At 41.1% G+C, this 24,117-nt stretch overlaps 1 protein-coding gene across 1 annotated transcript; it reads left to right on the forward strand.

Annotated features, from left to right (window-relative positions):
• The first annotated feature begins 79 nt into the window (after nt 1-79).
• Nucleotides 80-24,100, forward strand: slc43a1a (solute carrier family 43 member 1a). Its single transcript, XM_035161186.2, has 15 exons — nt 80-322; nt 8,031-8,199; nt 9,114-9,306; nt 10,365-10,420; nt 11,464-11,540; nt 18,541-18,633; nt 19,220-19,353; nt 19,462-19,589; nt 19,792-19,938; nt 20,046-20,081; nt 20,172-20,307; nt 20,489-20,618; nt 20,721-20,794; nt 20,925-21,048; nt 21,446-24,100. The coding sequence occupies exons 2-15, from the start codon at nt 8,043-8,045 to the stop codon at nt 21,641-21,643; spliced, it is 1,683 nt and encodes a 560-aa protein (XP_035017077.1). The 5' UTR covers nt 80-322; nt 8,031-8,042; the 3' UTR covers nt 21,644-24,100.
• Nucleotides 24,101-24,117: the final 17 nt, after the last annotated feature.

A 24,117-nucleotide genomic window follows, 5' to 3' on the forward strand; every position in this document is an offset into this window, starting at 1 on the left:
CAGGGTGGTGACTTCTCTCCGCCCCTCCAGCATCAGAAAGAGGGAGGGAATTACAAGTCAAATTGGGGGGAGTCTGTAGCAGAGAGAGAAAAAGAGGTGTGGAGCCTCGTACTACCAGGAAAGCTTCACAAAGAAGAAAGGATCAGCAAAGAGGGGGAAGAAAGGAGAGGTTTAGTTCAGGGGGAGTTTGACGGTCTCATTGACTGTGAGGAGAGAAAACAATCAGCTGAGCGAGTACATTTTTCTTCATCTTTTTCTTCCCCCTCTCACTTCAGCAAAAGCTTTTTAAAAGACATTGTTTTGCTCTTCAACTACAAGTGAAGTAAGTAGCCCGATAAACTCACGTAAATACTCACTGTGTCTGGTAACAAGTGTAACTTTAGGTGTAGTAATACTAAGTTTATGAATGGTGATGTGCGGGAAGTGGAGGCGTGAAGCAGGACAAACCGGCTGCTGCTTCTCACACGTGGCAGAGGACTGAGACTCAGTCAAATTTTTACACCGTTTGGAAAACCCGCGAGTCGCCCACATGCCTGTGTGTGTGTGTGTGTGTGCGTGCAGACCTGGGTGTGTGTGTGTGAGAGTTAAAAGTCTTGTTCACACACGAGAGATAAGTGTTGCTGTTCGACCTCCTGCTAACCAGGATGAGGGGGTTGTTTCTGTTCACATGTCTTTACAGTTGTTTCCTCTCTCATCACCTTTCACATTGGTTAAAGTCATTCAGCAGCAGTTGGTAAATTCAACGATGCTGCTCACCGCTGAGCTTGGAAACACAGAGCTGGTGAAAGTCTTGGGTTTTTAATTCACGTTTGTTTATTTATTTTTTTTTCATTTTGGCCACAAGCAGCAGCGCGGACACGTTTATGTCAGGGAGAGAAAGGACAGATGTTGCCTTCAGGAGCACACGTTAAAGACCCATTTTTTGTCGACCTATTATAAAATTGGCTGTTTTAGGCCTGTGTTAAGAGACTTTGACAAAATGATTTCATATATCCACAAGACAGCAAAGGGTTTAATTACAGAAATTACAGTCCTAGAAATAAACTCTGCAACGATCAATTATCATGACCGGTGATAAACCTGTAGAGCCAATACATTCCACAGGCGACAATGAAGGCTCAAATATAGTAAGTGGCTGGTTGGTTGGTAAGTTGATGTACAACTCATCAATTTGGTGATCAATTCATTGATTAAGCCATTTGAGAAGAAAATAAAACCACAACATAAATATACAATCCACTCATCTTTTAATATTATTTCCCCAAAAATACTTTTACATTCACTGGTTTCTCAAAAATCAACGTGTGCTTCATTTACAGATTAGAGGGATTTTTAAATATTTAGGGTTTTTTAGACACAACATAGGCCTTTTAAAATGCACCACTACTGTCTGATGTTTTAGTTCATTCATTTTCTTGCCACGGATTTTGTGAAATACTTTGTAATCTTGTTTAAGATAAGCGCTATAAAAATACAAATTATTATTATTATTTTATAGGCCCAACTATCTATTGAGACAGTGACCACTTGTTGAATTAATATTAAGAATTTATATGGAAAAGAGTTGTAGCCTTCAAAAGAAAAGCCCGACAAACATTTTTCAGCTGCTCAAATGTTAGATTTTGCTGCTTTTCTATGTTTTAATACACTTACACCTAGATATATTTGAAGTCAGGTGAAATAATCAATATCTTGGCCATTTTGTTAATTATTTGATGATATTTAATTGAGTAGATACAAAAATAAGCCTCTGGATTTAGAGGCTATCGCTGGACACAGGGAGGAATCTCGACATTTCGAACAGGACTTGAACATGGCATCAGACGGGCCTCTCCAGGGCCGGTAACCGGAGCCGGGGGCTGAGGTCATGCAGGCGGGGGGACAGCTGCTGGCCGGGGCCGGGCAGGCAGGCAGCTCCAGGGGTGTCATTATTATTATTTTGTTCGGGACTCATTGGGGCAACAGAGGCTCCCAGAGCGTGAGGTTTGTTTTCTTGGAAACTGGTGAGAATAAAGAGTTTGGGCTGCGATCCTTTGTGTCGCACTGAGGTCGATAAACACGGCGGGTCAAGGTCACACACATCCCCGCGGGGAAAAAAGAGCAGGGCCGCATGTGGGAGCAGAAACAGCACAGTTAGACACAAAGACACGTGATGAAGTCAGCGTGTCATGGTCTCTAACTCTAATGCTGACTCCCAAAGAGTAGAGATACGTTTAATAGTTAGATATATAACACATATCCTGTACTATAAATACTCTGTATGGCCTCAACAGTTCAGTTAGTCATGATGGCAACATTGCATCATTCAGCGCCAGGTATTTCAGGAAACAGACTCCTTATATGGTGCTGCTGTCAGTATGGACTTCCCTCTGCACACACACACACACACAAATGTTTGTACTTCTATGTTTGTCAGGACACTCATTCACATAATACATTCCCTAGCTCCTTACCCTAACCTAAACCTAAAATCCGGACTGTGCATTGACCTCCATTCATTGTGAACCTCCTAACCATAACCTTAACCATGACCAGCACCTGCCTAACTCTCACTATTACCCAATTTAACGTTAACCAGGATGTCAGATAATAAGTTCAGCCACTGAGCAGAACCACGACATTTGATACAAATCAAGGCTCCTCTGCCCATCCTGACTCGTACTTTTTACAACGCCCAAATTTTAACCTCTAAATTGACTAGATTTGGTTTTATGAAGAAATATTTAAAGGTATTTTTACGTACTTTTCCTTGAGCGCCCGTGGCCTCTTTGTACTCATCCAGAGTGCTGCGTTTTTTTTGACCTAGCCTATCCTAACCTAATTCCATCCTAACTTTACCAATCATAACCTAACCTAATATTACCTAAGCTAACCCAATTCTATCCTAACCTACCCTAATTCTAATTGAACTTAACTTAACTTAACTTAACTTAACTTAACTTAACTTAACTTAACCTAATTCTAACAAAACATCACATAATTCATACCTGAACCCTAAAACCAAGTTTAAACCTTCTAAGCTTTGAAAAAGTAACAGTGACCAAAATGTCCTCGCTTCGAAATGTCAAACAGATGTGAAAATACACAGTCACACAGACACACACACACAGACACACACACACACACTTCACAGTGTTATAACAGTGGCTTGCAGCTGCCTGCGATGCCAACACTAAAAGCCTCATGTTTTAGCTTGTTGGCGAGTCTTTGTTGTGCGTCGACTCTCCTGCGTCACAACACCAGGGACTCTCCTCATTAACCAGAACCGGTAGTTAATATTTGTCAACCTGTTCAGCCTGCCATGAATTTGTGCACGTGGGTGTATAACCTGAGCTTCCACTACTCGCCCAAGAGCAAATGATACCTCAGTCTCTCCTGGTGCAGACACACAATGTTTCCGAGAGTGACACGTTGCATTAACAACATTGTGTCCTCATTGTGTGAGCCTTGACCAGCATGAGGGTCATATGTGTAGTATTTGTTGTGTGTTGATACTCGTGGTCGGGCCACAGCAGAGTAAATCCAATCCATGTGACAGTAGCCTCTTGGCCTCTAATGAACTGTGTCCATTCACACTGTGTTTGTCTGTTCTCCTGCATCAACACACAAAACCCGTCCTAGTTTCTACAATGTACAATGAAATATAAAAGACACAAAAGACTTTGGTTCAGATTCATAAAGCTCAGAGTTACTCAGGCATTACACCTAGTTTTAAACAAGGAATTATTATTATATGGTGTGATCCGCTTTATTTATTGGAATTAATTGATTAGACGAAGACATATTGGTTATCTGGGTCAGCTCCTCTGGTTTTATCTCCTTTGAACATAATCTCCATTACTATTGCTCTGACAGATACTGCCAAACAATGTATTAGCTTTGGCTAACTTACCATGTATTTTTACACCAATACAGGACTGCAGTGTTTTTCTCCCATCTTTCATGTTTATGTATTTACAGGAGTATTTAGCTTATTGTAATATGAACCTGGTTTGACGGGTTGCATTTATTTAACATTAACAAACTGATATTCCATGATGTTCTGGGATTTCCGGAGACACTGTCTCCTGTCCTCTCTCTGGGGCACATTGCAGCTGGCTGTCGTGTTTGGGGAATTGCGAGAGCTTGGCAGAGGTCCCAGGCTTCACTCCCTAGACACCACAGATATGGGACTGCGTAAGCAGGCAATACTGTCTCCAGAACTAGAACATTCATTTGATTGTTTAGGAACTAGCAGACCCATAGATTAAATGATCTGTAGGGGTTTAAAGTGTGACTGCAGGAAAGCAGACTTCAGAATATGAGAGGACATCATGCACAGTTGTTGTACTGATGAATTCAGATTTTCTCCTTGGCCAAGCTTCAATAAATATTTCAGCATAAGATGTCAAAGGGCTCCTGAACGCTTTCACTGATGAGTTGACCATTGATCTGCAGATTTTCCACAACTCATGACTCATTACATATAGTAGAGGAGGGATGACTCATAAGTTAAGGCATGAGGAACAGTTGTCGTATGTGGCTCTGGGCAACGATGATGTCAAAGCACGGCTGTATTTAAAGAAAGTGACACAGTTGTAACCTCAGCATTAAATTGTGCATTAAATTTTACAGATCTTAATAGACGTGTAGTAGAAATGTGAAGAGGAATATATTGTTCTGTATAAATTATAAAACATTTTAATTCAAACATTCATATTTATTAGGACTGAAACAATTAGTTGATAAAACAGTTGACTGACTGAACATTTTTACATTTTTCTGCCTGTTTTTTTTTGAAAACATTACATAATTTTTGAGCAAACACTTACCTTTGTTACAGGTCAAACAATTAATCGAGAAAATAATCGTCTGATTAACTGAAAACAATCGATAGCCGCGGCCGTACTTGGCCTCTAAGTCATTAGTGTCACCCCACATTAGAGACACTCATAGTCAAACTGGTCGCCTCTTAACTGTGTGTAACAGGTCAATTTGTGTGTTAAACATTTACTGAGCAGACTGAATGAGTTTCCACGCTACGATGCCTCATTGTTGAGTTTTGGGGAGTCTTGTGTGTGTGTGAGTGCTGAGTGGGCTCTCATGGTGGGGTGTCAGTTACCACAGAAATCCCCCTTTTCAAACTCTCATTTTAGTACAAAGCAGTTCACTGGGCTATGGATAATCGCATTACACGCGCCCCCCATGAACACATACGCAGGTTCATGGGCACACGCAGAGACAAATCTGTCCCATTAGATCTTCTCTGCTTCTCCGGTGCGACACACACACACACACAAAGGAGATGCCCTCATTAGGAACTACTGAAACCGTTTCCTTGACTGCGAGTGGCTGAGATTTTTCCGCCCTCTCTTCCTTACCACTTCTTCTCTGGTTGACCGCCAAACAGAATAGCTGGTTATATTTGGATCTTTGCTTCGTATTTAGATGTTTTCCAGATGTGTGTGCGTGAGATCCCGTCACATGTCGCAATATCCAGACGTGTCCTGTGTGTCCTGTGCGTGTGTGTACTTTGGAGGCGGTCACAACTAACATGACTTTATTTTTTAAGTCACGTCATCAGATTCACTCCTCTGTTTTGTTTGTGTTTTGTACATAAAGGCTGAATCGTCACTTACTTTTGACCCAGAGAGATAACAGCAAAGATATGTGGTTAAATGCCGCTGAGAGACGCTTCCAGTCCGACTCAGTGCTGCTGTTTTGTCACCCTTTTAAAAATTTGATCCCTGTATCCTCTTGTCAAAAACAAGGGTGAAACAGCCGCTCTATTGACAGCACAGTGGGTCGACTGCTGACTACAATGAAGAGCAAGGTGTCAGGTACTTAGCTGGGATTTACAAAACAGTGGCTGGTCACACGGGTGGTCATTAGGCAAACAGACAGAAACGTCTGCAGTGTCTCCACCAGGTCGCTTCAGTGAAGCAAACATAATGAAATATCTCGGTTTTTTATTTCACTGAAAGAAGGCGACCTTTCACAAGCCCCTCTCTGTGTGGGGCATCAGGACTTTTAACTCATTACCCACTGAACTCCAAATGGATCATGAGTGGTTTTACTTTAGGTTCAGGAAGTTGAAAGAGCTTTTAGTGATGGTGGTCATGATTGGTCCTGCGTGGGTCACTTTTATTGTAATTTAGTTTTGATTGTATTTTATCACCTCCACCAAGGAGGGGGTTGTCATTTGTGTTTGTTTGTTTGTAAGCCAATTACCATGAAACTCGATGGAGTGTTGAGGGACAGTATGTGTCAGGGAAGAACCCTCTAAAGTTTGGTCTGGATCTGGATCTAGACCACCTGGATCCAGGTATTTTTTTTTTTTTTAACATTGCAACTAACCCTAATCTCTAACGTTGGCTATTATGCTTTTCGTTTGATTATTCAGGCAAATAAATCACATTTTTGAGGGCTTGAACATACTCGAAAACAACAGCACCCCCTAAAACTGGTTTAACCAATCTTCACGAAATTTGGTACACATGTGTATAGTGACTGGAAATAAAAGTCTGTGTCACCAATTCGATTAATGCAACAGGAAGTCAGCCATTTTGGATTTAGTGGTCAGTTTACACGTTGTGTATTTTAACGAACTCCTCCTAGAGCTTTCATCAGATCAACTTCAAATTCGGTGAATGTCATCTCAACTCTATGGAGATTACAATTTGTTAAAAGTTTTAGTGTACGTCACGGTGTGACCATGCTGTAGCGTCAAAGTTTGATGATTGCCAAAAAAGAGGGATTTGTTATAACTCCTCTGTGCATTGTCCAACAGCCTCAAACCTCCTTCACATGATCACAATGCCGGCCTGAACAGATCCATATGTCAATATTGACTCATCGTGACAGCACCACCTGCTGATGACAGAAAGTGAAATTTTGTATACTTTGATGCACTGCTCCTGGTTGCTTTATAATATACAGCTCAAATGAGCTCAGACAAGTCATACACCCATGGTCAGAATTATGACATTTCCACAAACTGTAAACATTGTGGTGCGGCGAAGGTTGATCCTTCGCCAAAGAAGACAAAGTTGTTATAACTCCACTGTGCATTGTTCAATCAGCACCAAAATTCGGTCACATGTTAATAGTCCAGCTCCATATGTCAATGTTAACTCAGGGTCATAGCGCCACCTACTGATTCACTGTGAATAGGACTTTTTTTTTTACTCCACTGCACATTGTCCAATCAGCCCCAAATTGCTCAGGCTTCATCAGAGCCCCAGCCTGAACAGATCTATCAGTTTGAATGTAGTGATAGCGCCACCTAATGGCAACAGGAAGTAACCCTCGTTTTACAACTTTAAGATTATGCGGATTATGACTCAACGCTGGGGTTTTAACTTCATTGTTGCAGAGGAAGCGACGCCCCGTTTTTCCAGGAACATAAATATGAATTCAGCAGGTTTTTATAAAGTGTTGGTCATTCATCTTGTGTGCCATTACGGTCATTTCCTCGATTTACTGCACTGTTGATATGGTCATAAATTATAACACTTCTTTGTAACTTACTATTTTAACCTTTGATACACAAGCTATGCAAACCCCTTCAAATGCACAACATGGGATATATGCTTTTATAGCTTATTCTTCCTTCTTTTCATCCTTTGATGACTAACAGGGATAGTCTTGTATGTTATCAAAGGAGCCTTCTTCATTTAAGAGAGCTGGATACCAAGATGCATCCAGCTTGATCCTGGAGAACATAATTCTAGGTCCTCAGCATCAAAGATGTCAGACTCAGAATAAAGACCAAGTATTGCCTCATCCTGTTCTTTATGCAGCATCGTTATGCCCATATTAACCGTACGTTTATTAAGTATATACTGTTATATTTCGAGTTGGTGGTCATAGATCTCTTTGATCTTAGACTGTTGCAAAGGTGAAGATTTATACGATCACAAGTGCTCGGGCCCTGCACAGTGCTGCTCGCAGCCCTCGTTTTTGTATCATACCACGAAGAGACTTTTGTCGATCCTTTGTGTCTTCACTTAATTCTGATCGTTACATTAACCTCCTCTCCCCTCCTCCAGAGAGCAGCCGCGATGATGAAGCCCACTCTCCTCCAGGCCTACAAGAGGCGCTGGTGGATGGCGGTGACAGCGGTGATTGAAAACCTGCTGTGTTCTGCTGTGCTGCTGGGATGGGGCTCCCTGCTCATCATGCTGAAGAGGGAAGGCTTCTACTCCCACCTGTGCTCAGGTAATAACTCAACGCTATTGTTGGGGTCTTTGAGAACTCACTTAACAACATGATAATTATAATCTAAAACCCCAATTAAAGCAATAATATGTAAAAATTCTTCACTAAAATGTCTACTAACAACGAGACCTGTGTTATATATTTGTTCAAACAATGTGCAAACCCAGAGAAATCCCCAATTTCACTCCCGGTAACGAGATGTTTCATTTTGGTCGCCTTTTAATTGCGTCATATCTGCTTAAGCTGTGGATTTGCTCGTCTCTGCTGTAACTTCCAGGGCAAACGACGTATGACGCAGGAAAATCACACCAATTGGTTTCTTCCTTCCACTCTTTGTATTGGTCACTTGTAATGTAACACCATTATTCATAGGCATTTCCTGTGCGTTCTGTTGCCGAAGCTCTCCCTGTAAAGTGCTAATTGAGAGACCCCTATTGGCTGAAGTTACATATTGTACGTTTAAGTTCAATTTCTGTGATTGGACATTTCTAATAGTTTGTTGGACAGAACTCATTAATTATGTTTAAATGTTGGAACAGTTCTTTTTGGTCGTGATTGGCTTTTAGTTTTTAAGATAACGACGAGTTCAAACCAATGTCCAGAAAAAAAAATACTACGTGGTTATCATTCTTTTTTGGCATTTTACTGTTAAGGCTGCTTGCAAGCCTCCTGTCACCGATCACATCTTTATCTTTTGAGAGTTAAAATGATCCAATAATTTACTTTGAAATTAGAAAATATGTAACAGAAACAGTTTGTGCAGCAGAAATATGTCGAACCCCTTAGATTTACTTTCCAACACATTGTAGGAACACCACAGTAATGAAGCACTGAGTCAGAACATGTTTTAGATTTGTCTTTACACATTCCTAACCCTCGTGTTTCCTATCAAACTTCCACACTTGTTTCCACAGAGAACTCCTCAGTGCATGTGTCTTCGGGTAACTCCTCTCACGGTGAGGTGGAGGAGCTGCTCAGCTGCGTGGACCAGGAGCAGATGCTTAATATGGGGTTCACCATTGGCTCGTTCTTGCTCAGCGCCACCACCCTGCCGCTCGGTATCCTTATGGACAAGTTTGGGCCGCGCCCGATTCGCCTGGTGGGAAGGTAATGGTTTGTAATAAAAAATCTAAACATAATTTATGTTTTATCAAATGCATAGTTGCTTTTAAGAAGCAGGACAAAGTGATGCCTTTTGCTACTGCTGGGAAAAAAAGGAAGAAATTAAAACATCATAGGCCAGGTCTATTGGTCTGTGTGTTCCACACATCATGGACAAAGCCAGCTTACTGATGTGAAAACTAACTGAATGAGTAAGAGACAGTTTGTTTGTCCACTTACACAGAGGACATTATTTGAGTAGGGGGTCCTTCAGTGGGGCCCAGGACACATTCACATACACACTGTTAAAAGAATGTTTATGATGGTTTTTAATTTATCAGCATTCATATGTAGTAGAGATTAGCCCAAATGTCATTTGGACCTAAAAGACCTACTGCGTGTAGAAACATTCGACTCGTGTGATGAAACAAACTAATCAGACTGTAAACAGGCGAACAGAAGACAGAGGCTCAGCTGTCTACACCGGAAGCCCCAAAATATTGGTCTTTGCCCCCAGAGGCTAATTTGTTGTCAGACGAGAGCCTATGGGCTCTTGGTCACAGACATTTGCAATTCTAGAGCTGGTCTCCCTGTTACGGTCCAACCACAAAAGTAGCTGATAGATCACATTCCTGGAGTGGGAGGAGGGAGATGGTTCATCTTGTGTGTGAATGAGTGAATGTAGGTAGGGCTCTACACTGTGTGTATAGTAAGTAGAGACATTCCTTCATAATTTGGGTGTGGAAAAGGGAAGACAGTCATACTTTCACATAAAACAATTACACTGCTAGAAATATAATCACACACATGCACTCTCTCAAATTCACAGTTCGAACATCGATGACAGAAGCTGTGCTGTGAGCTTTGATAAAGAGATGAAAGCTGATAATAAAGGGAGACTGAGAGGTTTATCTGGAGATGCAGATGTTGCATGTGACAGTTTCATTCTCTGGCAGACAAACAGCAACTTAACTGCAGTTTAGTGAACAGTTCTGTTAAACAGCTCATTCTAATTGTATAATAAAGTTTGCAGAGCTTGAAATGTTCTTGTCGTTTCGTTGCAGCTCGTGTTTTGGTCTGTCCTGTGCCATGATGGCCGTGTCTGCCTACAAACCTGACGGTGAATACACCCACCCACAGACACACACACACACACACGTTATCAGTTAATCAACTGCAAACTGCGACACTAGATATCTGTAAAGCACAGCTGCTTAGTACTGTTTAACTGTGGCAAGAATATGTATCTGCACATTGCGTAACGACACAGTCTTTCTGCACTGTGAAGCTTCACTGCCTGAGTGCAGACTGGTGGAAATACTACAATAGTTCACCACCTGAGGTCCTGGCTGACTTGAAGATGACAAGGCCGACTGAGGGTCAAGAAGAGCAACATTCTCCATGTTAACATATGATGCTGAGGATTTGATCTATTTCTTGAATTATGCAACACATCGTTCACAGCAGAGACAGGAAAGCTCAGTTTGTAATATTTTGGCAGTTGAACATTTTCATATTCTCTCGAACGTGTTTTTAAAAGGTCCTGTTAGACGACTCGACACATCAGCTTGATCTGTGTGACCAAGCAAATGAGTTTTGAAAGTTGAACTATTACATCAGGATTATTTGGAAATGTTGGTTAAAGTGGAGACTCTAATTTTCCTCAGATCTTTATTATTCCTGCAATGGCAGCCATGTACTTGTATTTTCAAAGGAAGGGATCCTGCGACTTGAATCTTAAACAATCATAATAAACTCCCCTGTTCCTGCACGGTGTCTGGAAATCTAATATTTTATTCCCTGTGGTGTTTTTATTGAGCCTTTCTACCTTCAGATTCTTCCACTGTGTAGCGGCCTCATTATGAGAGTGTCTGTCAGATCGTCATCACCTCCTCATCCTACTGTACATACTTTTTTGGAAATAATGAACTTACAAATGTAACTGCAGAAACATGACAAAAACAAAGAAGATGAATACAAAACAAAACAAACAACAAAAAGAATTGTACAAAAAAAAATCTTTGTAATCTTCAATTCTAGTTAGTACATAAATATACACAGTTTGGCTCTTGGTGAACACGGTGGACACATTGTCTACCACACTTGTTTCTGAGAGAGTAAATGTCACTTTAACTCTTCCTCTGTTTCGTTGTTGATTTGCAGTTTTGTCAGCGCTCATCTTCTTGGCTCTGTCCCTGAACGGCTTTGGCGGCATCTGCCTGACCTTTACCTCGCTCACGGTGAGACACAAAACCAACAGGAAAACACACAGAACCTGACAAACAAAACCAACAGGAAAACACACAGAACCTGACAAACACCACATCACTGATACATGATGAGTCAATGGTCGGTTCCCACTTTTATAAGATCCATTTGGTTATTGGTGAACAGGCAGGCCAAGTCATTTTCACATTTCCTCTAGTTTTGATAGTTTAAGATATCAAACGTAACAATTCTTCATTGAAAGGTCTAAAAACGACGATGTGATATATTTTGTTGACTTGTGTACTTACATTTTCTTAAATTTTTAAACCCAATTTTTATTCAAGGTAACAGGATGTTTCATTTTGGTTGCCATTTAATAGCGTTTTATCTGCTTTGACCGTCTCTGCTATAAGTGGGGCAAACAACGTATGAAGAAGGAAAAACTGACTTTTAGCCGATCAGACAGTTTTTTCCTTTCACTGTTTTTATTGGTCACTCGTAATGTATCACGATTGCTGTTTAATTCGTAACATGGATAAGACTTTAATAAACGATCAGTGAACATGATTTGCGCCTGAGTCATGTCAGGTAGATTTTCATTGGCAATGGTGGTGAAGACAACAACTCCCATGATGCCATGCTTCTTCCATGACATCAACTGGGTCCTTTGTTATTGTTTTGATTGAGTGACCCCTGGTGGCCAAAGATAACTGACTTGTTCGAGTTTCACTGCGATGCCTGTATTTTAACAGCATTCATGTTTGTCTGGACTCAGGAGACAAAGAACCAAATAAGAATGGGGCAGAAAATAAAGCGATGACTCTCCTCTGTCTGAACTTTGTTTGGAATCACTGTTGCGTTAAATGCAAACCTCTCGTTGGAGTAGATGGTCACACTATGTACTGAATGTGAGTCCTTGACCAATTCCAGCGATTATTGTCAATGTGTCATGTATTTACAGTGTATTTAAAGCAGTCTAAGTCTGAAACTTAGGACAAATAATCTCCCAATTGAACCGGGTCAGTCATTCGAGGTGCCGTTTGCAGCAAGAAAATAAATCACTACATATTTAAAAGTGATAGGGAAATATTTGTCATCATGTTGAGGAAGATAAATAATAAGGGCATTGTCACGATATTGTAGAGAACTGTTCACTGGGCCCATTAAAAAAGCACTGAAACCGCAAAAAGAAGAGGAAAAAAAAGCCTGTAGTTATATAACAGATATTCTGAGAATGTATGAATGTGCGTTTGTGTTCCTGGAACCACTGAGCAGAGAAGTTTTGGTAGTTGAGCGTCTCAGTGTATTTGGGTCCTCTGTTTGTCTCAGCTGAGGCAACAGTGTGTGTTGTGATAGGGAGCTTGTGTTTATTTACCTTCACTTCAGGCTTGTGTATTTGCGTGTGAAGTGTCAGCTGGTACCAGCATATTATTATCGTGTTTTATTGTTGTGTCCTGGAGAGTATTTAGGTTGTGCTGCTTGTCGGTGTGCACGGTACATTAACAGTGTTCTGTCTGAGCTGCACATGACTTCCCCCAGATGGAAACTCTCCCATCTGTGTTTCCACCAATGACGGCGCGCAGCTGACTGCACACCCTCCCCGAGGCTCGGCCCACTCACCTCTATTCAAAACAATCAAGGTCACACTTTCTCCTTTCTCCTCTGTTCCCTCTCGCTTACTTCCTCTTTCTTTCATCCCTACTTCCTGTTCTCTCTGTTCTGCGCAGCAGTCCAAGGCAGACCCTTTTCAACTCTGCATGACTGTGCACACGTGTAAATGTACAAACGTGTGCACGTGCTTATGTAAACGCATGGAGACGAACATGAAGCAGATGTCTAGATAGTGAAGGTCCAAGCTGAGGGGTCATGTGTCTCATGCTGGGACAAATGCCCGTCTCCTCTGTAGCCTGAATTTGGAGAAAAGAAAAGCTAAAACACCTGTGCCTGTCTCTCTGTGGAGTAAAGGCCAGTTTATACTTCTGCCTTGAATCGGTGCTGTGTGTATGGTGCAGGTACAGCAGCCTGAAGTGCACCTCTTTAGAAATGTAACTGTACGTTTGAGTGAAGCCGACCACAACAACTATAACTGGTCCACTTGAGAACAAGTCTCGTCCATGTCTTAAACTCAAAACGCAGTGTAGAAACTGCAGTGCTCATTGTTGGTGTAATTGCAGAGCGACAAAGACACATTTGTGTACAAGTATAAAAGCTCCCAAGGACACAGGCTCAGGCTGCAGCGTGGGCTTTGTGACGATGTGAGATGTATAAACCAGGCTTAACTTAGATTGAATTGATATTGAGCACACTCAACTTTGCCCCATATCTTACTGAAACTGCTGAGAAAGAGCTGAAATGGCTGTTTTTACATGAAGAAAAATGTAAACAAAACTTGTAACATATTAGATAAATAAACAAAGGCTGGCTAGAAGTGAAAAACAGGCTTTGCAAAGATGTCCAAAACAATGAGGGTGGAGTTGTGAACATTTTAGAGCTGCAACATTTACTCCATTAATTAATTAGTTAGTCGATAATTTGGGACAAATATTTAAATGATTTTAGGTTCTTATCTGAGAAAAACATGACACACATTGTTTTGCACATGGATACACTCGTCAGTATTCATGTATTTTTGGCACATATACATACACGCACCTGAGAAATGCTCGAGCCCCCCCCCCCTCTCTCTTTATCCCTGTATGACCCCTGTGTGTCTATTTCTAATTGCGTTTGTTGTGCCGTCAAGGACTGACCTCCACACTGTTGTTGTGTTGTTCTGAAGAGCGAATGACGATACAGACTCACACACACACACACACACAACCCCATCATGATTTAAACCATGTGCTTGAGACGAACAGCTCATAATAGATTATAAAGCAGTTTCTGTTTAAGGAAAGAAGAGAACTTGAATTGTTAGTTTCAAAATTGAGGAACCAACCGACTGATATAGAGATATGATACATGACAATTCATCAAATACAATAAGAAGACACTTGAACATTATCTGATGTCATCGATAAATTATTTTAGTTATTATTTAGTATAAAAAAATAAGGAAAGTTTTGAACAACATTGATGAAATAATATAACTGTACAGGATCTCCTTGCTATTAGTTCACTTATTAAACAAACTTGATCAAATTGGCAAAGGGATCATAAGAGGCCAAAGAAATATGTGTTTTGCTTGAAGTTTGAAATGTAACAAATAGTAAACTAGGTTTTCAGTAGAGCACCAAACTTATTTCATCTAGATCAAGCCCAATCTCACAATTTTTAAGAAAATGAAGAGAAAATCCGGCATCTCTGTCTGGACCTTTGTCAAAATGTAATGGGTTCTTTCTTGGCCCTTGTCACATCCGCTAAGTTTCTTGGAAATCCATTTAGTAGTTTTTCCGTAATCCTGCTGACAAACAAATGGCCAGGGGCAAAAAAACACAACCCCAATTAATCAAACCAATTAATCCCTACAATTCAAACAAACCTGCAACTGTGTATTTAGAGGCTGCTCTGCTTCAGGTGTTCAGGAAATTATTGTGTTTTTAGTGAAAGTGTACCAGAGTGTATGACCTTAAAGTAAACTGATTTAGTTTATGTGTCGGCTTGTCTGAAATTATCTGATAGGTTATGTCTTTGTGAATGTACACAGTTGCTCCATCTATAAGTTAAATACAAATAATAAGTAAAATAACCTAAAATATAAAGCTCATGTATATTTAAGATGAAAGACAATTTTGAGAGAAATGGAAAAAAGTAAAAATTATCCATATTAGCAATTTACAGTTTTTCAAAGTTGCATTCTTCACGGTGACACTGTAAGTAAATGAAAGTTTGAGGCCCTGCAGCTCGTCATTCACGCATTTCGTTTCTTTCCCTAAATCATATAAAACTGTTTTGCTAAAAAGATTAAGTAATTACTTTAGAATGATCTCCTGCATCATTAACCATTGTGAACACACCCATGTGGTTTTGAAGTTCATCCGAGGGCACAGTTGCGTAACATGTGGAGGCGGGACTGAGGATCCCCCTTATTTTACAGTAACAGATGTGGGAATGCCCTTGAACAGCTTCAACTGCAAGCAGAGTCCTGCTGGTGGCTGGTTCCTCGTTCCACATACGAGAGCTACTATAAAATCTGCTCAACAGATAAAGGGCATTGGAGGGAATTGTTTTTTAGAAAAATGCTTTTGATTTGAAAACAAATCTTAAAAGCAAGAGTCACACGTCAAAGTTTGGGTTGAACCAACATTTTTATATCCGACCACCTTTATGTCTCCTTGCTGGCTACAGGGGCTGCATGTTTTCAGGTTGTCTTCCTGAAATAGCTCAAGAATGAGAGAAGAGAGGAAATTTCTTCAGATATTATACAAACTTTCAGTTGGACTCAAGGATCAAATGATCAGAATTTGGTGATCAAAGGTCAAGGTCGCTGTGACCTCAGCAATCACATCTTGTGCCTTGTGAACGCAACATTTCAGGAACACGTTCAGGGATTCCTTTCAAATTCGGAACAAACCTTCCCTTGAAGTCACAGATTAACTGATTAGATTTGGGTGGTCAAAGGTTTTCGGTCTTCTGAACGCAATATCTCAGGAACACCTTGAGGGAATGTCTTGATATTTGGTACAAACTTTCTTTTGAACTCAAAAGTGCACTGAATAGATTTTGGTCATTGAAAATCAAAGGTCAATGTAACTGTGATTTCACAAATTCCTGTTTTGCTGCTTGTGAACGTGTTATCTCAAGAATGCCACAAGAGTATCTATTCAAATTTGGCAAAAATGTTCACTTAGACTCACAGATTTCGTGGTTACATTTGAGTCTTTTGAACATAGTATCTCAAGTCTGCCTTTCGGGAAATTTTCTAAATTTGGACAAGTTGTGTACTCAAAGATGAACTGATTAAAAAGATGCCCTCATATGAGACTGACACTGCACTGGTTGGTGGATACATACAAACACAGGGTGGTAATTCTAGACGTGCTATGTAAGATATCTGCAGCCGGACATGAGGACAGTGCCAATGCTTGGATGAATAAAGATTTGACCCGTTCAGTGAGAAGCTGAGGTGCAGAGAAGAAGCCGACTCTAATCAGCTGCGGTTTAGTGTTTCCTGCTGGGTGCTCTGCAGAGAGAGGAGCTGCAGCTGTGGCTTGAGGAGATCAGTCAAACAAAAACAAAAGTAGCTCCCACTACGTCTCTCATTGTCATCATTTTTATATACCTCTCTCCTTCCTTTCTCTCCTTTTCTCTTTTATTCCACTTAATCTACTTGCATCTACCTCTCCACCAGTTCAGAGCTGCATAAAAAATGCAGTGCTCATTAAGTCTTAATTAAACTCAGTGCCAAAGTCTTACAACACCCGAGTGAGTGAGCACAGCACGAGTAGAGCTGGGACTGATTAGTCGTGACAAGTGAACAGCCAAAGCTCCGTCTGTGTGTGACTTTCTGACACCGGTTGACCCTCGTGTGCCTCCACGTGGTCATGTGTTTCCGTCCCCGTCCCCCTGGCAGCGCGAGCATGCACGACATGTGTTGCAAGGTCCTGTGTGAAACCCATTTTATGAGAACTGCCAGAACACAGCGGAGGGAACCTCGTCTGCTGCTGGCACATGTACCGACACATGTACACGCACACATTTCACGCTTTTTCTCGCCTTCCTCCTCCACACAAATCTCAACTTGCTGTTTATTGCTTCTGAAAGCTAACATCAGTTCGCTGCCATCTCACATGGAGGGAATATCTTTGCTTTAACATTAGTAAGAGATGCAAACTCCCCTGTGTGCTCAGAGGGCCCTCGCCTGCATTCCACAAACCTGTGCAGCCCCAGAGTCCCGGTGCTGCAGGTCCCATGGCCCCAGACGGGCTGTGAAGTTTTTGGATTCTCAGAAACACTGAATGAGGATGGGTGTTCTCGAGTATGTTTTCCTCCAATCACTCAGACAGTCTGACTCTTCCTCGAACATCCTCAGGAAAGACTTCTTATTTTTCCTGTTTACCTGCCAACCACATTGTTGTGTCAGCTCTCAAAGTGACCTCCCGCTTTCCTGTACTATTCACCTATAGACCTTAGTCTGCCATAGGGTAAGACAAGAGTCAGTAATATATATACATGTATCTATATATGTATATATACTAACTCTGATCCAGTACTATATTAGTGCTGTACATAGTAAATGTGTAACACAAGTTTAGCTGACACCAGCAGAAGTTTGGGAAACCATGGTCTGTGTTAAGGGGGAATTGTGAGCGTGTCATGCAGCCGACTTAAAATCCTACACATGTGATTTTTTAATCGTGACTGACCCATTTAAAAGTCTAATCAAAGGACACTGAGTGAGCTGTCAGCACAATAGGTCATTGTTATGTTGCTAAGCTACTTACTACTGTAAATAGGTCGATCTAATATATGATGTCTTAGTGCCTGGTGCCCGCCACCTCGTCCCCTTGGCCGTGTCTCATGCAGGCCCCCGCACTGGGTCTGAAGAGCCCTGTGAAGTTTATCAAGAGCCTGCTATAGGTCGGTTTCCACATGTTTAATCCTAACTCAAAGAATTAGTTGAAACTGCAAAGAAAAGAAAGAGCATGAATGTGTGTCTGTGTGTGCGAGGATGGCTTAGTCTTTGTCTGAACTATGGGGTCAGCACCCAAACTGGGTCATGACTCTGTTTCTTGTTTCCCATGACATGGAAACTAATATTTTTTTAATGAGTCTGCTCTGCGGGGAGAGAGAGGTGTTACTGGGTGCAAACTCTGGAGGCAGGACAGGTCACTCACAGTCTTCAATTAGGAGAGAGCAGCTCTCCCGGGCTGGTTCATCCTGCTCACACGAAGCAGCTGTCTGCCCTCTGCTGGTCAGAACAACACACTCCTACTCTAAATCATTATAGACCCTGGATCAAGCACACAGGCTTGACGTTGTTTTGGTTGAGGTATAAATCAACTTATGTCGATATTCAGTGGGATGACCTGTATGTATTGTGGGGATTTACATTATATCGTTTCTCATGTCTCCTCTCCTTTGTCCCTGCAGCTCCCCAACATGTTTGGTGCCCTGAGCTCCACCATCATGTCTCTGATGATCGGCTCCTATGCTTCGTCGGCTGTCACCTTCCCTGGAGTCAGGGTAACTTAAACATTTACTGTTATACTGACGCAATAACTATAACTATCTGGTAAACATAGTCGAGTATTTCGCAGAGTCAGATATTTGCCAAAACAGATACAAAAATTATCTGAATTAAAAAATAATGTTCTGCGTCAGCTGAATGTCTTAATGAGCAACTGTGACAATACCAATGTTATAATATTAAGTCAGTATTGTGTTAATTGTTCTTTCTGTGGCCCCTAAGTGACAAATCATATCAGTTAATGAAGCTTTTGAAGCATATGCAATTTACCTAAAAATTCTTGTTTGTCTTATTTTGAGTATTTACAAACAATGTGTCCCAAACATTTCAAGTCAATGTTCAAACAAAAGACACAAAACAAAATAGTTTCACATTCTGCACTTGTAAATGTAGAATTCCCCTTTCAGGATCAACAAATTCATTAGAAACTCTACAATCATCATGTCCAAAATATGTATTTCTACTCTCTTAAGTTCACATCAAGATTACGTCTAGATGAAATATTATGTATAAATTGAGTCCACACAGTGGTGAAACAAAGATTAAGGTTCACCTGTTTGTCTCGCTCCTGTTTCTACGCAGCTGATCTACGATGCAGGCGTGTCCTTCCAGGTGATCATGTGGACGTGGGCCGGTCTTGCTGGGGCTGTCTGTCTCAACTGTTTCTTAAACTGGCCTGTAGAGGGTTTCCCGACACCTGAAGAAGTGGACTACAGGTTAGTTAGACAGCCAGTCTGTTCCTTGGACCACATCTCAGTGATCAGAGGTCACATACGTGTTAATCAGGACCACAACCCTCTAACCCTGATGTTTGCATTCAACAGTAAGATCCTCACTATGAAAGAGCTGCCGTCATCGGGCGAGAAGATGGCATCAGAGACACATAAGCAGAAAAACGGAGACGTGCAACACTCAACAGAGAAGCTCTCTAAAGGTCCTGACGCTGCACCCAGTAAGTCAGCAAACACTCACTCAGATGAGTAATTGAATAAAAAGTCTAAGAAGAATTTTTTGTCTTCTTAATCCCATTGTGACAGGTTGACAGACTAGATTCCCCTCAGTTTTTACCATTAATCTCTATTAAGCAGATGCCTTCTTTTGTCGAGCTGTAACCTTTCCATGACATAAAATTGGAATTCTCCTCCTCTCTTTAGATACTGTTCCGTTCCGCCGGTCCGTGTTCTCTCCCATCTTCCTGTGGAGTTTGGTTACCATGGGAATATCCCAGTTAAGGATCATCTTCTTCATGGGGGCGATGAACAAAATGCTGGAGTTCGTGGTCATGCATGGTGAAGAGCATCGTGAGTGTCAAACCCTCAACCACAGCCCCAGCAAACACTTTATTAATTGTGTGTTATTAATAACTTTGATGGAATATTGACAGAATGTGTCTCTCTTTATATTTCAGCTTCCGAGCAGCTGGTTTTGGAAGCAGAAACAAAAGGTGAGCAGTGTAATAATGTGGCTTAAAATCCTGTACTTTTTTGTCACTTGTCTGGTAAATCTTAAATTTTTCTTATTCTGTTTCCCTCAGTGGGTTTCTACTCTTCCATCTTCGGCACGCTGCAGCTGCTGTGTCTTCTCACATGTCCTCTGATTGGATACATCATGGACTGGAGGATGAAGGAGTGTGTAGAGGAGCCGACCGCTTCCTCGGGCACAGAGCACAGGTACATCCAGTGTCAAGATATGGCCAGGAAACTATCTTTATACAGAGTCTAGGGCCATGACCCTAGACTCTGTATAAAGAGGATATAAAGCCAGTCGTGGCCTTTTGATGAAATATGGTGAACATTAATGTAAAGTTTAAATGTGAGTGTGGTGATGATGTAGCACCTTCTTCCTCATCAGAGAGACAAGTGGAACCAAGAGTGACCGTAAGATCCAGAAAGTGACCAACGCCATGAGAGCCTTCATCCTCACCAACGTGCTGCTCATCGCTTTCGGGTGCTGCTGCCTCATAGACAGCCTGCCCCTTCAGGTAGAACACACAAACACACACGCCACAGCAGCAAAGAAACAAGTAAATAAGTAAAGAATACTCAGATACAGTGATTTTCTTTTTTTTTTTGTTCCTCTTTAGATTTTGACCTTCATCCTCCACACCATGGTCCGAGGCTTCATCCACTCCTGCTGCGGAGGCCTTTACGCTGCTGTGTGAGTGCTTATATTAATAATACAAATAATGCAATTCTCTGTAAGGTTATTTCTTCCTTTAACCTGGAACACCGCGTACTTTCACCTGTTGTTTCAAACTCTCTGTAACCACCCGCTATCTCTCCCACAGCTACCCGTCCAACCACTTCGGCACCCTGACAGGCCTCCAGTCCATGATCAGCGCCGTGATCGCTCTGCTGCAGCAGCCGCTCTTCATGGCCATGGTCGAACCCCTGAAAGGAGACCCCTACTGGGTGAGGACAGACTCTTATTAACTCTTATTATTACATTATTATAAATACATAATGTGAGCTATAGATGTTGAGAGTGTCAGTCTGTAGGTTTTGGGAATCCACTGACTTTTTCCTCTAGCGCTACCACCAAGTTTATATAAACATCTGTTACAGAAATTCAGTTTGCCCCAAGAAATGGTCAATTGTTTGGTGAGCCTTTCACTTTGCATCCAGCTGTAGCAGCAGGGATATTTCAGTTGATAAATACCTGCAAAACTCACTCTGTGTTTATTGCCAATTAGAAAATGAATATGAGTCAACATGAATCAAATCAAGCCCCTGTTACAACATTTAATTATAATGTCAAGGAAGATGTGTGACTGTAACGCTCCATCTCTGTCATCCACCTATCCTTCAGATCAACCTCAGTCTGCTGATCGCCTCACTGACCGGCTTCCTGTTGCCTGGTTACCTGTTCTACCACCGCAGACAGCTGCTGAGGGAAAAGGAGGCCAGAGACAAGCAGGCCGTCGAGCAGGAGATGCAGGCGCTCAACCACAGCGAGGCCAACGGCCTCAAGCCCCACACCAACGGCCTCGCTGCTGTCGAGGCCTAAACGACATAAGAGCTGAGGATTGGGGGAAATGTAGGATTTATTTTTGTATGTGCCTTCAGATGGAGATCCGGCAATGTATTAATCCAAATACATATAGTTTGACATTGCTTTTTTTCCCGGGGCCATTAGTGGTGAAAATTTCACTCCGCACAACAAACCATATCATAGGTCAAACAGAGCCCACCATCTGACCCACCAACTTAGAGTTCCACTTTTAAGTTCTTTGTGATTTAGGGAGAGGTTGTGTCATCATCATTTGTTGCTGTTTATTTATTGTAGTTGAGGTCAAGGAGCCAAATTTGTGTGATTTAAAGCCATGGATGTCACTCGCACGCACAGACATGCGCACAAATCCTGGTGTATCCACTGTGTGTCATACCACACACAGCACGGTACTTGAAAAGCTGTTAAACAGACGCCTGAGATAATCATCAGAATCCTCGCTAACACCAAAGAACAGCGTAATGACAATAAGAACGTTACACTTTGTAGTTCAGTATTGTTTGAGATGTGTGCTTGTGAAGCAAACGTTTAATTGTGTTGTTTCTACTGTAAACCAGCTCAGCAAAAGCTTTAATCATACATCAGACACTATGATAGGTGTACAAGCTACGAAGGAAAATTTAAAGCATTACAAAATATGAATGCTCGACATTAAGTACATATAAAGAAGGTTTTAGGAGTATTTTCAGAGCCTAGTTAGTCGCACAGATGCGCACAAATAGGCTGGTTGTAGAGACGCATATCTACCTCCTCTATTTCCTGTTTTTGTACTGTCTCTCTGCAGCCGACTCCTGTACCTGTCCATCATTTATTGTTTTTTGTTTCAAAGTAGGAAATATTAACCCTTTAAATGTCAAACGACCCAAACAACAAATTGAATCAGTGCACAATTGTATCCTTGTGTATTAATGTACTTCAGCCCTTGCATTTCTGTTTTTTTTGTTATTTCACAAGGACAAAAAAAAAAAAGTGTATTTTTTAAATGGACACGTTTGTCAGTGTTGTTTAACACTTGTACTGCTTTATGCACAGAAATGAAATAGTGTGTGTGTAAAATATGTATTTAAGTGTCTTTTTATACTCTAGCTGCAGTAGCTTTAAAAAGGGAAGCGTTCGTTTCTTTATCAGCAAATGTTATTTTGTAGTGTGCTGATCATGGATGAAGCTCATGTGATTCACTTTGTATGCTTTTTGCGTTTTTGTGTCATGTTTTGATTATGGAGCAAAAAATATATATATATTCAAAAGATTCTGTTTTGGTTCCATTCCATCATCCCCCTCTCATAAACACACACACACACACATACATGTGTATATATATATATATATAAATATATACACACAAACACACAAATATTAACCGATGGCAGAGGAGACAATGGCTGTCATGGCTGCTTCAATGCTGAGTCACATGATAAATACACATTGTTGTTTCAGCCTCCACCTGCAGATGTGTCCACATCTTCCTATGCGATCACACAATGTACTGTATCTATTCTGTACCTGTTTGTTCTGCACACAGCAAGTGTCATGTAGATTTATGAAATCAATTGTAATGTATAATTTGTAATTTTTTTGACTATTTCAGAGTGAAGACAGCTTTAGTGGATTCCTTTATTTTGTTGTTTGACGCATTTCTTTTCTGCTTTCCAGTTCGACGTGGAAACAACGTGGTTATTTTTCACCCTGAGGACAAACAATACTGTTTCCAAGTTTCAGCTCTGTGCCTTTGTCTTGACTTTATCGCATAGGGAGTGTGAGATTCATTTCTGTGCCAAACGTAAACCAAAGCCATGATTAGAGACTGTAAAGCTTGTAGTTAGTACAGTGCTATTCCTCAGGAGAACATACAAACAGAACATTAGTCCTGCAGTTAACACCAGTCCGATCGTAATGTTTGGTTTTTGTTGATTTCTCACTTCAGAGGCTGGAGTTTGTTGTTGAGTCTAAAAAAAAAAACTGATGATTACATTTCATTCACTGTTGAAAAGATTTTTCAGTTTGGCTTTTGTCAAGACTTTCCTTTCACATTACAGTATTTAATGCTGAAACCTGTATACCAGCTATTCCAGCAGCAACTATGTGACCTCTTTGTACCTGTATGATGCCTTTAGAGAAGGAAGTGTCAGATCTCTGTTAATGCTGGCAAATTTCATGTTAATGGTACTCCATTGTACATATGGACTTGTAATAGGAACTCAGAGTGGTACCTACTTGAATTGTCCTATGAAGTTAATTTAAATCAACACCTCTAACAGTCTCTCCAACAAAATCAAACACCCTTTCTTTTATCTGTGTTTTAATACTGTACTGTATACACTGGCTGGCCTAATGGTCTGTCCTCACCATCAGAATTGATGTGCTGGTATGTCTTGCTAAATGTACGCCTTTCTTTCCTGCCTTCAATCAATATATCCAGCTTGAGCATTTGAAAATTAAAAATATGAATGTAAACATCTAGTCTTGAGTGG

Source organism: Hippoglossus stenolepis, chromosome 7 (genome assembly GCF_022539355.2).
Source record: "Hippoglossus stenolepis isolate QCI-W04-F060 chromosome 7, HSTE1.2, whole genome shotgun sequence".
NCBI classification, from domain to species: Eukaryota; Metazoa; Chordata; class Actinopteri; order Pleuronectiformes; family Pleuronectidae; genus Hippoglossus; species Hippoglossus stenolepis.

Coding starts and splice junctions, on each gene's coding strand:
- slc43a1a (XM_035161186.2), top strand. CDS start 8,043: ATGATGAAGCCCACTCTCCTCCAGGCCTACAAGAGGCGCTGGTGGATG. Junction 18,634..19,219: donor TCACCTTCCCTGGAGTCAGG/GTAACTTAAACA, acceptor GTTTCTACGCAG/CTGATCTACGATGCAGGCGT. Junction 20,308..20,488: donor TCCTCGGGCACAGAGCACAG/GTACATCCAGTG, acceptor CTTCCTCATCAG/AGAGACAAGTGGAACCAAGA.